General features: G+C 35.7%; 1 protein-coding gene across 1 annotated transcript in view; it reads right to left on the reverse strand.

The window, feature by feature from the left end:
- Nucleotides 1-572: 572 nt before the first annotated feature.
- Nucleotides 573-13,877, reverse strand: part of LOC105672942 (uncharacterized) — a 131,160-nt gene continuing 117,855 nt past the window's right edge. Inside the window, exons 6-8 of the mRNA XM_012368221.2 lie at nucleotides 5,334-5,600; nucleotides 4,887-5,156; nucleotides 573-4,609 (exon numbers count right to left, since the gene is read on the reverse strand). Of these exons, the coding sequence (XP_012223644.1) occupies nucleotides 4,487-4,609; nucleotides 4,887-5,156; nucleotides 5,334-5,600 (660 nt within the window). The 3' untranslated portion in view covers nucleotides 573-4,486. The remainder of the gene's footprint in view (nucleotides 4,610-4,886; nucleotides 5,157-5,333; nucleotides 5,601-13,877) is intronic.

Consider the following 13,877-nt stretch of genomic DNA (forward strand, 5'->3'; position numbering starts at 1 on the left):
GTCATCGTTTTATTTCAATCACTAGTACTTGAAAAAGTTGTTCCGAAATTTACTGAGAACCGTGAGTGAGCGAAAAAAACAGAAATAGGTATACTAAGTAACCAAAGTGAGATAAGAACGTTTCTGAAGGACGCTCTTGATGAGGTTTCGGGTAGGCGACTCGGGTGGGCGACGAGAAAGAGCACGATTGTTCGCAGAGAGATTGAAAGATTTCGATGAGAATAGAAGAGAGAGAGACAGAGAGTGGTACGTGCACAAGTGTCCGACACGCGGATATAAAGCTTGGCGAGAAGAGAGTCAGCTGCCTGTGATGTCACAGAGAACCCGGATTCGTACCAGCTAAACGGCTCCTCGCATTAATCCGAGGTTGCCCTTTCTTTTAGCGGCAGTTTTGCAAGGACGCGACACATGCAACGATTTATGGATCTGCAAACCACCTGTTGGATATTTCGATATCTGAGCTATCGTGCATCGGAGTGGCGCCCAAATTTTATGTTGTTTTCGTCACGATCGCAATTTATGCAATTTATAAATATAATATGATAAATTGATAGAATCAATTAAACGCATCATTTTAGCCGCTTAGGCCCCGCTATCGCCTCGCTACCGCTTAGGCCTCGTTTATTGGTGCTGTTTGTCAGAATACATCGAGTTTTACAGTCAGTATTTTTTTTTTTTTTTTTCTATACAACGATTTCTGCCGTACACATTTTCTCTATACATCATACATACATGGAATAGATATTTTGTATACGCACCTCGAGACTAAATCTTGTGATGTCGTTTTACTTAGGCTTCGAAAGACCAACTCATAATGCGAGAATCAGTTTTTTTACAATACGCGACAATTTGCCACGACAAATATATATATTTCTCGCATAAGAGATATAATTGCTAAACAAATTACATTTTTCTATAAACAAATTGACATTTTGGTCAATCTTTGTGCCGCAACTCTCTCACTTCCCCTCCCCTTATTTCTTTTCAAAGAGATCTTGTTCAAAAATGTGTACTAATTGATGGACCTATTCTAACATGCGATGTCGATCGTTGACATATTCTTGCAAGTTATAAACTGTGTTTCGATTTATCGTAACTGAGCTCGAAAGTCGTCGGTGCAAAATTTATCGATGGATGATTTGGTACGTAAAAGATGCTCTCTTTTAACTATAATATATAATACACATCGATTTACGATGCTTCTCGCGTGCAGTGATCGAATATCGACGGTTATATATAAATATTTCCTCTGGCCTCGCTATCTGCCACTTCTCAAAATATTTACAGCCAGATGAAGTACCGAGAATAACGCAGAGATATAAATAATACTTCACTAATTCGTAAAGCTTAGTCGTTAAAATATTTCATGCTGGAAATTAAGAGTGCGCGAAGAACAATTTATACATTCAGATTCTGTATGCCACTCTCAGCGTTTCAAGTAATAAACGCTAGTTGCTCTTTCGTCCTTCGCGGGTTAGAATTATACATATTTATAAGATAGAAACAATAACTGTTTTCAAAGCGTTAAAAAATAATTTGTTAATTATGAATCAAACAGCATTCTTGGACTAAAGAAATAGTCAATGATTCAACGATATGATTATGACTATTTTATCCGACAATGAGTAACTTTGTCCGTTAATAAGGCTAATCGGAAGCACCGATTGTAACGCTAAGCAGTCGCTTCGTCACCCTTCCTTGCGTTCTAATCGATTTACTAACATTTTTTTTTTTGCATCCCAGATCGCACGCACTCTTCATTATTATCTTTCAACTCTCTGTCTCTGTATCGTACGCACGCATAAGCACACACAAATATAAATGAGCAAATAAACATTGTGCAATATGAACGTTTAACACTTACGTTTCAAAATGGATTTTATGAGCTCATTGAAAAATTATTTTTATCCGCGTTAAAAAATTATTTATGTCCAAATTCACTTCATAAGACGATTTAATTCTCATGGAAGTGTAACGAATAGTTGAGATGTATGATTTTCTTTCAGCGTCAAAGAAAAAGATACGAATATACGAAGAGAAGAATATGTCATTAATCTTTAAATACTTTCGCAGAATCTTTTAGGTATCTCAACTTTACAATTTCTTTACAACTAATTTTTTTTTGTTCTTAAGTGTAAAGAATAAATAGTCACACTCTATACATTGTTACTGGTAGATGAATTAATAACATAAAAGTGTTTTGTTCTCTTAAAGGAGTTCAAACTGCTTTAAAAGAATGAGATTTTCTCAGAAGACTTTGCTTTAATTAATTTTAAACGTTTGCACGTATATAAGAAAATTATTGGCCAACAAAATAGATACATTTCAGGAATATCCTGAAAAGAAAGTATAATATCGTATAGCCAAACTGTGTATAATTGTTTCTCTTTCTCTGCAAAATGCAAGACAAAATTATTTTTATAAAAACAAATATAGGCAGGTATTGTATTATGTATTTCGCTAGAATATTTTTCGAACACTGTTTCGCTCTTCAAGGATTCGCATTAACGTCGCCTCGTTTGCGGGCTCGACAATCTAGATTACTTTCATGCGTTTAATGAGTTTTGATCATCTCTTATTTCACAGAAAATCACTACTTGAAAAATCGCTAAAATTATTTAACTAATATTCTTGGTAAGAAGTAAGAGAGATCTTTGCGTTCTTCAACACTCGTTCAACACTCGTTCCTTTCAAATTCTTTTTATGAAGAATTGGATTTCTTCTTGCACAAATATTACAACAAAGCAATGTGTTTTATTTTCTTTTAAAACACGCGAATCACGACAAAAACGTTTTGTGATGATGGACTTTTTGATGATCAACTTTCCGTGTGTTCACGTAAAGTACAGAACTCTGGGCAGGATCTACAACTTTCGACCAATTTTTGTAGTTCACGCTTATTGGCCTCCTGATCACTCGCATTCTTAACAATGAGTCCTCGTAACTAACTGATATGTACGCCAGTAGATTCAATACAAAAAGTTTTAATGAAATTACAAAGTCTAAAAAGTAGACTCGAAACGTCCAGCTCTTGGACAAATAACTTCACGTTGAAAAATGGTATCGGAATAGGCCGATCGTTACATAAGTTGTATGCTTCAACTTTCCATAACTTTCGATACAGATATACCTATAATACCACATAAAATAATTCGTGCAACGTATTTACGTTGTCACAGCGATACCACTGATACGATCAGGAGACTATTGGGTTTTTGAAAAATATAGACGTACAAGTATCAGGTGTAAAAAGGTTTGTCGCGTCTCCGTGAATATTTATTTCAAATAAAGTTATTAATTTCCATTCTGAGAGTTCGAAGTTTTTTAAATCGAGTGTATAAAAACTTGTTTCCTAATAAAAAAAATGTCTTGAAGTCAATGGCGACTATTTTAGTTCATAAAAGTTTATTTAAAATCCTGCAATTCTGTCTTTGATCTTGATAAAACTTTTTGCACCAACCTAATATTTCGGGCTTGATCCGGCTTGATCAACATAAGATCTTCATAGTTCAAGTTTTGATAGAAGGATATATGAAGTGTGCTTGCACGTCAATGCTGAAATGACGTCGCCTTTCTACGCACACAAACTTTAAAGTATATATTTTTTTACTCTTGTATGTTTACACGATAGCCCTGTCATTCTGTTGTAAAAGTTCAACTGGAACGAGCGCGACGCAATTGACTGTAATAAAATGCGCACCGATGATCGGCGGATTCTTTCTACAATTAGTTAGTTTTTAAGCACCAATCACGACAACGATAAACGACTCGCGTTCAAAATGCCGTAAATATTGAAAATGACTTTGCAAGAAGTCACGCCAGCTGACGCGGATTTCCGCAACGTCGTACGACACAGTTACACACGTTACACCGAGTACTGGGAAAATAAGTCTACGAGAGAGAAGGAGACACATTTAAACAGCAGAGTATTTAAACAATCTAAATATGCGATACAGCAATAGAATATATATTCTTTATATTTTTAACAAATACGTTACTTTTGAAAGGCAAGCGCAAAAAAAATGCTAAAACCTGTTTTCTTGAATATAAATTGTTCAAAACTGTTGCACTGTTCAAATGTATGTCGTACTCTGCTCCAAGTTCGATAAGTGGACAGCTTTTGTATAAAGAAATCAAGAAATTACTTCTTAATTTCTTTGATAGAAGAATAGTACAATTGGCTGCCTTCAACTGTTTCGCGTATCCAACTTTAACATTTCATTCCCAAAATAATTTATCTCACATTCGTACGCTGAAAGCATACGAAGTCTGTTCATTCCGTTGTACGCGCGAATGACTCCTTTTCTACATTGAAATACGCTCAGATATCTCTTCGACATTGCACATAGAATATAAATTGCGTAACGCGATGCTGTCGTCGAAGCTCACTTTAGGCTCGCTCGCTCTTTAGGCGCCATTTTTCTGTTTTGTGCGTGTAATAATCAGGTAGACGTCTTGCCCAACAGGAACCGGAAGAAGCGACGATTTACAAGAGAGCGCAGGCAGTACCATGCATCACCTCGGAAATGAACATCGGTGTACCGGCACTAAGACCACCGTCGCCCTTTTCTTGCTCGTCCTTCTCGTAATCGCAATCGAAATAATGACTCTGCGACAGAACGCGTTTTATAATGATGCAACGTAATTTGCTCTGTCAGAACTTCAATTAAAACATCGTGGACAGACCAACAAAATAAATGAGTAGAGAATAAAATTTCTATTTTAAACTAATTCTATTTCAATTCTATTTCAATTTTAAAATCATACATGTTTATAAATTAAGCATCTGTTTCAAAATAAGCAACTTTTGACATTGATTTTTTTTTATCATAAAATAAAAATCGGCAACTAAATTTTCGAATCTCTAATATATTTTGCAAATGTACCTGGCAATCCAAACATCTGCAATGATCGCTCATTTTGCAAGTTATACCCCACTGTTTGGCCATCGCTTTGTAGAACTCTTTGCTGGATTTGTGAAGTATTTTCGGCCCCTTGGCTGCTTTCCTGTCCCCACCTCCGGGACCGCCGCTACCATCGTCACCCCCAACAATGTTCTCAGCATCTTCTGTGCTCTTTTCGTTACTAGAAACCTGCTTCTCCTTATCCCCATCCTTCGCCTCTCGCAGTGCGATAGCTGATGACTCCATTCGTGTCTAAATTATTACAACAGTTTTTACATTAAATTAAATTTTCGAAAAAATGAACAGAGAATTCTACCGAAATGTTTATTGGGAATTAAAAAATTTGTTTAATCTTATTTTTATATTGCTCTATAATAAACTTACAATCCGGAGTAAAATTAATCAATTGAACTTAGAAGACGCACTTACCTCTTCAAGAACGTGCTCGTACGAGGGCGGAGGCGAGCTGGGAATCGTCTGCTCGTTTTTAATCGACAAACAATTCTTGTCCGTTTCCGCCTCAAGTTCATCCGTAAACACATCCGTACCTGAAGGCAACGACTGATTGATTTGCCGTTGCTGTTCCTCGGATTCCATACTATTGCTGCGACTATCGCCGGAACTCCGCGACTTCAGCATCTTTGAGAAACGGAGCTTGAATGGCGCCAGTTTGACGAGTTTCTTCGTTCCCGTAGTCTACGGGAAAAGGGAATGTTCTCATTTGCAAAACAACCGCAAAGAGAATTTTTTACTATATCGACACGAGCCAAAGGCGGAGGTGCAATGAAAATGAGATAATCGAGCAAAACAAATCGAGAAGTGCACAGTGCCGAAAAAACTTTGTATCAATTCGACTCAAGAAAAACACCATATTGACAAAACATTTTTTAGTGCAAAGTAAGTGAATTGAAATAAGAACTTTTCTTCATATCTGCGAGTTCACGCAACTGCACCGGATGCATCTGTTGACCTACTGACCGAGTTTGCGGATATCGGTCGACGTAACGCCACTCGACTTGGCACATTTGCGGCCGACTTTACAGACACGAAGCTTACCCCGCCCTTAAGATTCTTCCGGAAAGGAAAGGCAGATGGAATCGAGAACGATTCTGAAGAACGATTCTGACATGTGCATCGCTCGATATTATCATTTAAATTCGATGCAGCGCGTGGAAATAATATTTATTATTATCCTTCTTCTTTTGTTTCAAGTAAAATGTAAGAGCAGCTTATTGTTACTAGAGAATTATTTTTTTATATCGTATATATAATTGTATCAACTATTATATATTATTATTAAAGCACTTATAAGAATGCGTTTAATCGAGTTCGAAATAAATTCGAATTTTCCGAGAATCGCAATTAATTGAGCTTCGTTATTGAGTATGATGGATGATGGATCATAAGATTTCGAATTAGATGTCGCAGGTTCTCAGGGCATACAAAGAAGGGTGAAGATTGATCTTCATCGTGATGGAATAAAACTACCAGATATATCAATTTCTGGATCTGTCGAAGTAAGCCCACCGGATCTTCGCGATCGACACAGCCAGGACAGTCATGGCGGTTTCCCGATACGTATTCGCAAGTGGAACAGGCTCGCTTGAGGTCAGACATCGTGTCGCGAGACCGTAAACGGCAGCTGTCATTGGGATTTTGCGGCGAGGGTTGAAGATTATGGCAATTCGAACAATGCCACTTCGCTGCCATTCTTCGCGATAAAATTACATTCCTTAGGGAATTATCCCTCCCTTCCCTTTCTCCCGCTTCTCGTTATCGCGGAAACATAAAGTCGGGATTTTAATGTTTATGGCGAAGAAACTGCGGAGTATCGCTCGAACAAAGAACAACAAGATTTTAAAAGTACTCAAAGAGGAAACCGAATAGCGCACTTCAACTCAATTGAAGACTAATAACGAAAGTCTTATATTAATTAACGGCAAGGACATAAAGCTATATATTATTAACAGAAGGGTAGTAAAGCAGCTTACGCGCGCTTATGAAGCCATATAGATTGTATACAATACCGAAGATTATTAATTAGTGCTAAATATTTAATTCAATAGACGCGCATTGCATGCGCATAAAATGGTAAAGATTTAATTGTACCGTATGAAATGTGATCCGCGAGAACGGGCAAGTGTAAAATTCTGATGAAAAATTCCATCCGGACGGAAATCACCGCCCGACAGATAAGATGGACAGATAAGGCAACGTTTTATCGCACAAATGAAACAGGCGACGAAGTAGGTTGCGTCGGTCGGTAGAGGATTCACGCGCTTTCATCCACTTCCCCTTCTTCGCGTGTTCCCAGGACTAAACGACGTGTCGGTGGCCCCAGCTGATGCCAACGCACTCCTAGGCCAACACCTCTCGTCCTAGTTTCCCTCTCGCTTGGCTTCATCCACCACTCCTTGGTGCTCTCGTCTCCATCCGCGAGGTACCCAACTATCTAAACCCTTTCTCCATTTCGCAATCTCTCACAACGTGTATTTACGCGCGTCGCACCGTCTTCCACGCAGTGTATTTTCACTTATTTCCCTATTTCCCTTGTTCTATTTAGTGATGGCATTTCAAAACTCCTACTTGCAAATTTCTAAGCAAACGAAGAATGACTGAAAATAAAAAAATCTTAAAACATCTTGCAAGACTATTTTAATTTCAATTTTGAAAAGTCCTGAATGTGTATACGTGTTATATTATATTATTCAAAATATTTAGCACATTCAAGACTTTCAAGATTTTCCAATCACAACAGTCTTACAAATATGTATTGAGACTTCTTGATTTTCAGCCTCAAGATATCTCGAGACGATTCGAATCCACTAGTTTCCATTATGATGATGCACATGTTTACATCACAATTCTAGATATGTGTCCAGCTCGTCAAAATACGTTCCAGCGTGTACATTCTTGTTCGTATTTTTTGCATACGGCGCAAAAATTGATATTTGACGCAAATTGTGAAAAGAATGCCAATTTACCTCCGTAATTTCCAACATTTTAACTCTTTTTCGTCTTATCAAATTTCGCAATTTGGATATATTTTTGATTAAAAAGAAATTTACGTGTAAAGTAAATGAGCTAGAAAATTTACACTTATTATTAATAATTTACTGAAAAAGAATATATTAACAGATATAGAATAATAAAGATCTTTCTATTGGAATTTTTTTCTTCAACGAATACATTTGATGCTGGATGTGAAGTGCAAATTGTACAGCCTACATTTGAAGTAAATTATTTTTCTTCTTTTAATCATTCTATTAGGACATAATTCTTTATCCACGATTTACTTTCGTTATTACTACGTTTTATTATTACTTTACAGAATTGAAACTCCAGAATTGAAAAGAGTTGCTTTGTATGCGTGTTAAAGTTAACGGGAATAAATGCGCAGTTTAAATGCCCACGGGAAGTTCCGATCGAATTGGGGTTTTCAGCGCGAATCGTATTTTGTAAGAGATAATTGTGTCACCGGCGGCGATGCAATGCCAGTGACACCCGATTGCAAAATTTCCAGTGGATTTGGGTCACTCGGTGTCCTACAGTTCGACGGTGCATTAATGACAGCTGTGCAAGTGAAATATCGTGCTCGAGAGGTATTCTAAAACTTTCTGCCAACTGACGTAGCTAATAATTCATCTCTTATTCACCTCTCATAATTTATGTTACGTACAGGATCTGATGTGCAATTAGTAATTAGTCAAAATGTAAGGAGTAATTCGGAAAGTAAGAATAATTTGACGGACGGAGTATTTGAAACTTGCGAAACAATTGCTAATTTCGTCAAATGCTGGCTGTCTTAAACGTATGCATAATAATCCCTATTGATAGCCACTTGGAACAATCCTCTAAAATATCAGCGCTCTCGTGTCGCGCTTTCAACAAGCAATATCACAAACTGTTCTGAAACAATCGAACCACGCTTGACATTGCCGTTACGTTATTGCCTACCACATCATTTACCTATGTCCTACGTGTCGCGCTATCGATATGAAACACACTCTATCGGGTTATTGAAACTTTTCGCGTCTCTGGACTATACGGCGTTCATGCTGACACAATATGTTAACAAACGAGAACAATCGCCGCTGCGTAAGTTGCAATCACGTATGGTCAATCGTGTGGCTAAAACTTGGAAACATTTGTATTTCTCTCTGTCACAGTTGTTTTCACGTGTAAAACTAGATTTTTAAATAAAAACTGTATTCTGAATAAAATTATTTCAATAATAAATGTGGAAAGACAAGGTAAAGTTCAGTAATGGAGTACAATAAATCTTTTTCGGTCTTATAATCTTGTGTATACAATGACCAATATTCAAAAATAAGATATTGATTTTTTATGCACAAAATTGGTAATTAAACTCTCGAATGAAATTTAAAAAAAATTCCAAATAAAAAATTCTGCTAGAATTTAAATAAGAATGTTTAAAAAGATCGTTATAAATTTTTTAATGTAAAAAGTTTGACGGTACTATTCGCGCTTATTATGTACTTTATAATTACGTATTATCATCAATTATAAGTTCATCTAACTGTAAGTTTCTCATGAAGACTCTGGAAGATATGCTTGGCGCGTTCGAATAGTGAACACGTGAATAATAAGTGCAGTGCAATAAGCAATAAAGACAAAAATAAAAATCTCAGAAAGAGAGCGATAAAAGCGGGCCTGACAAAGCGGGCCAATAAATTGCAAACAATTTTTGCAGCATTTCAATGAACAGGCAATTTTGTATTTATCATGATACATCAATTGCATCAACTGTAAAATATAGACAGATTGCAAATATTGGCTAATGTTTTATCGCTATAAATTTTTTCTAAAAAAATACTGAAAGATTGACTTCAATCAACTTTATCGCAATTTGCATTGCATCAAAGAGATTGATAAAAAAGAATATCTCTCGATAAAATCGGATGCATCATCAAAGAGCTTTAAGAAAGATGGTCCGAAAGAACGAAATTCAGTATCGACTTTATCAAAGTAAGACGGCATTGTGCATGCGCAATATTTCTTGAATAAGATTTGTTCTTTTTGCGACTATACTCAGCACATGATGGAATATAATTTAAAGTTTATGTTTCAAGACTCTTTCTTCTCACAAAATTTTTTCTATAAAAATAATACATTACAAAAAAAAAAAACTAATTCTTTAATATTTAACATTCTTTCAATATATCTTTTCAATATATAGTACTAAAAAAAGTTTTGCTCGACATTATTTATTGATTTCTACATGGAAAACCACTCACCAAAAAAGTATTTTTTTATTGTAAGTGATTTTCCATGTATTAATAAATAAAAAATGTGAAGAAAAATGTTTTTTTTTGTATGACGCTAATCTTCCACACAAGTATTTGGCATCACGAACATAATATATTATATTCTGTCGTCAATCCCAATGTGTTAAGAAATTTATCGTAAATCCATAAATATGTTAGTTGAAAGATATCTTATAATATAAATTTTATTCAAATTGATTCTGTGTTTGTATTGAGGCATTACTAACGCAAAAATTTGCAATAATGAATGTGAAAATTATGATTTATTAATCGTTGTGTTAAGTTATTTCATAAAAACTTTCAGTACTACCGAAATTATGCTACAGCGATATGTCACAAACATACGGGAATACTTTCATTGCTTGCAACTGAACATTTCGGTAAAAAAATATATCAGATACTCTTTGATCGTCTTGCATTAGAAAATTTCTAGATTATTTGCTAAATTTCTGGCTGACACTCTGTTATTGCCAGATTGTGTCGTCACATGACATGCTTCCGTGATCACAGAAAGCTAACTTCGTGTAGTGGTGACAGTGACACATTGCGTATACAAGATAGGTTTATACTCTCTCTATTCCAAACTTGATTCTATACAGTATTTTTTTCAATATTGAAAATGTTTTTCGATCATAAAAATAATATTACTCCACTTGCAGTTTTAAAAATTTATTTAATAAATTTAATTCAAAAACGTAAATGTTATAATTAGTCAAATATTTATGCCAGGAATATTTCAAATAGCTTTATAAAATAAATGTACAACTTTATAAAATAAATAAAATATGCAGGTCGATTAATTTTAATTTATTTCAGACGTGTCCCATTTTAACGTTGAAATTGCGCGATTTCGCTTAATATATCATTTAAGCATAAATCTGCGTCCGTCATCTTTATTGAATAGAAAAAAATTTACTTCAGATTCGTCGTAATTTATCATCGTATCAATATTTTCAAAAATGTTGAAGAGAAGACAAAATCATATTCCTTACTGACAGTACATCGTCATTTGGACGAGTAACATCAAGATGTTCTTTTTTAGATTCCCAGTTAATCTTAACACAGTCTATAAAACACGAAACATTTATTTCACCTTTTAAATATGACAAATTAAAAAAATTCAAATTTTATTAATTAAACAATTGATAATTGATTTATAAAATAAAGTAGTGTTATTGTACTGAGCTTTCCACATTCATTTCGACAAAATTTGCTTTCTGCGCGCGGATTTTTAATAATTCTTTGGCTCATAAATTTTATCACTACTATATATATCTCTCATATATAGAACGTGGAAGCAGTTGATGCAATTTTAAGACTTCATCTAAGATATTTTTAAGATATCATTATATTTATTACGAGGTCAATGTTACTCATTATTCCAAACGACGATGATGACAAGACCTCTCTTATTTAACAACCGTGCGACATCTCGTAAAATATCACCGGTGAAACGAATACTCCAAATTACTGTTTCGGAAAAGAGACAGCGTGCAGGAGATGAAAGCGCACGAGTGTGGAGGGTACAAACGAGATGCAAACACAGAGAGGTGACACACAGCAACGTGAGGACGGGAGTGTCCTTAGTGGAAGCAAGAATACACGCATACTATGTCAAAATATTCCGTCCTCCGCCATCGTTTTATTGATCGCCGATGTAGACACGCGTCTCGAAACACCGACGCAACTGTACATACAAGATACGGATACATACACAAACTACACGTACACGCGCGCGCACACATACACAATGCAACGCGCACGCAGGCAGCCGTACCTTGTCCGATAACGGATTGTCATTCGACGCGAAAATTTTCCGACCACATTTTCTCTAACGAATTCCCGTATCTACGAATGTTCGCACGTGATTAGAGCGCCGCTATCTATTCTACTTACGTGATATTTCTGCTCACGCGAGTGGCCGCGATTCCTTGACGATACACACGAGACGCAGGTACCGCGGATGTGTCGAGAAGCTCGCGCGGGGTATCAAGCTGCGACAGCCATGTTGGCGAGGGTGTAGCGCCCCTAACCGGCCTGCTTCGAAGTACAGTTCTCTTTTGCCACCCCGTTTTCGCCATCGTCCAGCTCACCCTCTCGCTGTTAGTCTGAATGAAATTTTCGATGTGAGAGCTATTAATCAATCGAAAAGCTTAGCGCGATAAACCATCATAATAAAATATAGTAATAATACAGAATGTTTCAAAAATTTATTCTTGAATTGCTTTAACCACAGCTTTAATAATCGATTTTTTAATATTTCTTTAAAAAATAGTATCGTCATACTTTATTGAGAAGAAACAGATTTGAAAACGACTAAGAAATTTACAATAGAAATAATATCTGGAGATTTTGAAACACACAATTTGATATACAATTCGTAAATTTCTTTTTTTGTATAGTTATATATTTTTAATTCTTTTTGTTATAGTAATAATACACGATTATATTAAATAATATACCTTACATGTGCTACAAAAAAAAAAAAAACGGTAAAGTAAAATTTCCGAAAGGATCCCAGACAACACGCAAATCTTAAAGACATCTTGGAAGGATCATCCAAAAGTCATTACTTTTTCTGACGTCTTTTGGACGTCTTTCAGATGTTTTTAAGATTTGCGTGTTATCTGGAGATGCTTCAATTACTTTCGACTACAGCTGGATTACGTTCTTCGATCGGAGATATTGCAAAAACAGTCGCTGTTACGAAAGATCTTTTTTATAGAATCCTTTTCAACTATCCTTGACAAATGCGACCGAATATCCCACAGGAATGGAGTAAACTTTTAAATCTCCCTTATATGTGTAGTTCGCGGAGAAGTACGCGTGCAGGATATCAAGACTCTACTTTCCTTTAACTTTTTTCCGCAGGAATGATGACATATCGGTTACTGAAGATAGATAAAGAAATCGTTAACAGCAATTTATATCGATTTCTTGCCTTCACTACTTTTATCGGTTATTTTGCTTCCTTGCCAAGTTGCCGTCTCCCGCGAGATTTCGTCTCTTGTAATCAAACTCGATATTTTTCGAATGAACACTCACAACTTGTCGCTCCGAGAATCCATATTTCTGCACAGTGATCTCGCAGAATTTCCGAGAATCCAGGATATTTTAATTAAAAATTTACGACACCGCAGTGAGCGGACAGTAATGGTAGTAATTGAGATGTCGGATCGTTTTGCTGATAGGCAGTAAACCGCAAATGAAAAATTAATTGCGTAATTTGGTACTCGGTATTCGCAACACGCTTGAATAAATAAAATTCACATTAAGAGTACAAAAATATTTTAAATGTGTATTAAATAGGTACATTAGAAATAAATGCAAAGAAATATACGACCCATTCGTTATATTGTCAACATAAATCATTAAAATTTTATAAGAGCGCTAAAAAATAAGACATAAAAACTACCGTCTTCATGATCACTCCATTGTTTATTCATTTGTCTAATTATGGTAGCACCGAGGTAGCATCATGACGCAATATTTTTCGACAGTTTTATCGACACAAATGTGTATTTAGCATTTTTTTCCTTCCTTTTTTCCCCGAAATTACACAACATCAAGAATAAATTGCTGTAAAAACTTGCTGGAAAATCGTTAAAATCCGAATTCTCTTCAGTATTGTCCTGCAGTCAAAAAAGGAAAGTGACGACGAAAACCCAAGCGATTTTTGCATCGC

The sequence above is a fragment of the Linepithema humile genome, chromosome 6, assembly GCF_040581485.1.
Source record: "Linepithema humile isolate Giens D197 chromosome 6, Lhum_UNIL_v1.0, whole genome shotgun sequence".
Lineage (NCBI taxonomy): Eukaryota > Metazoa > Arthropoda > Insecta > Hymenoptera > Formicidae > Linepithema > Linepithema humile.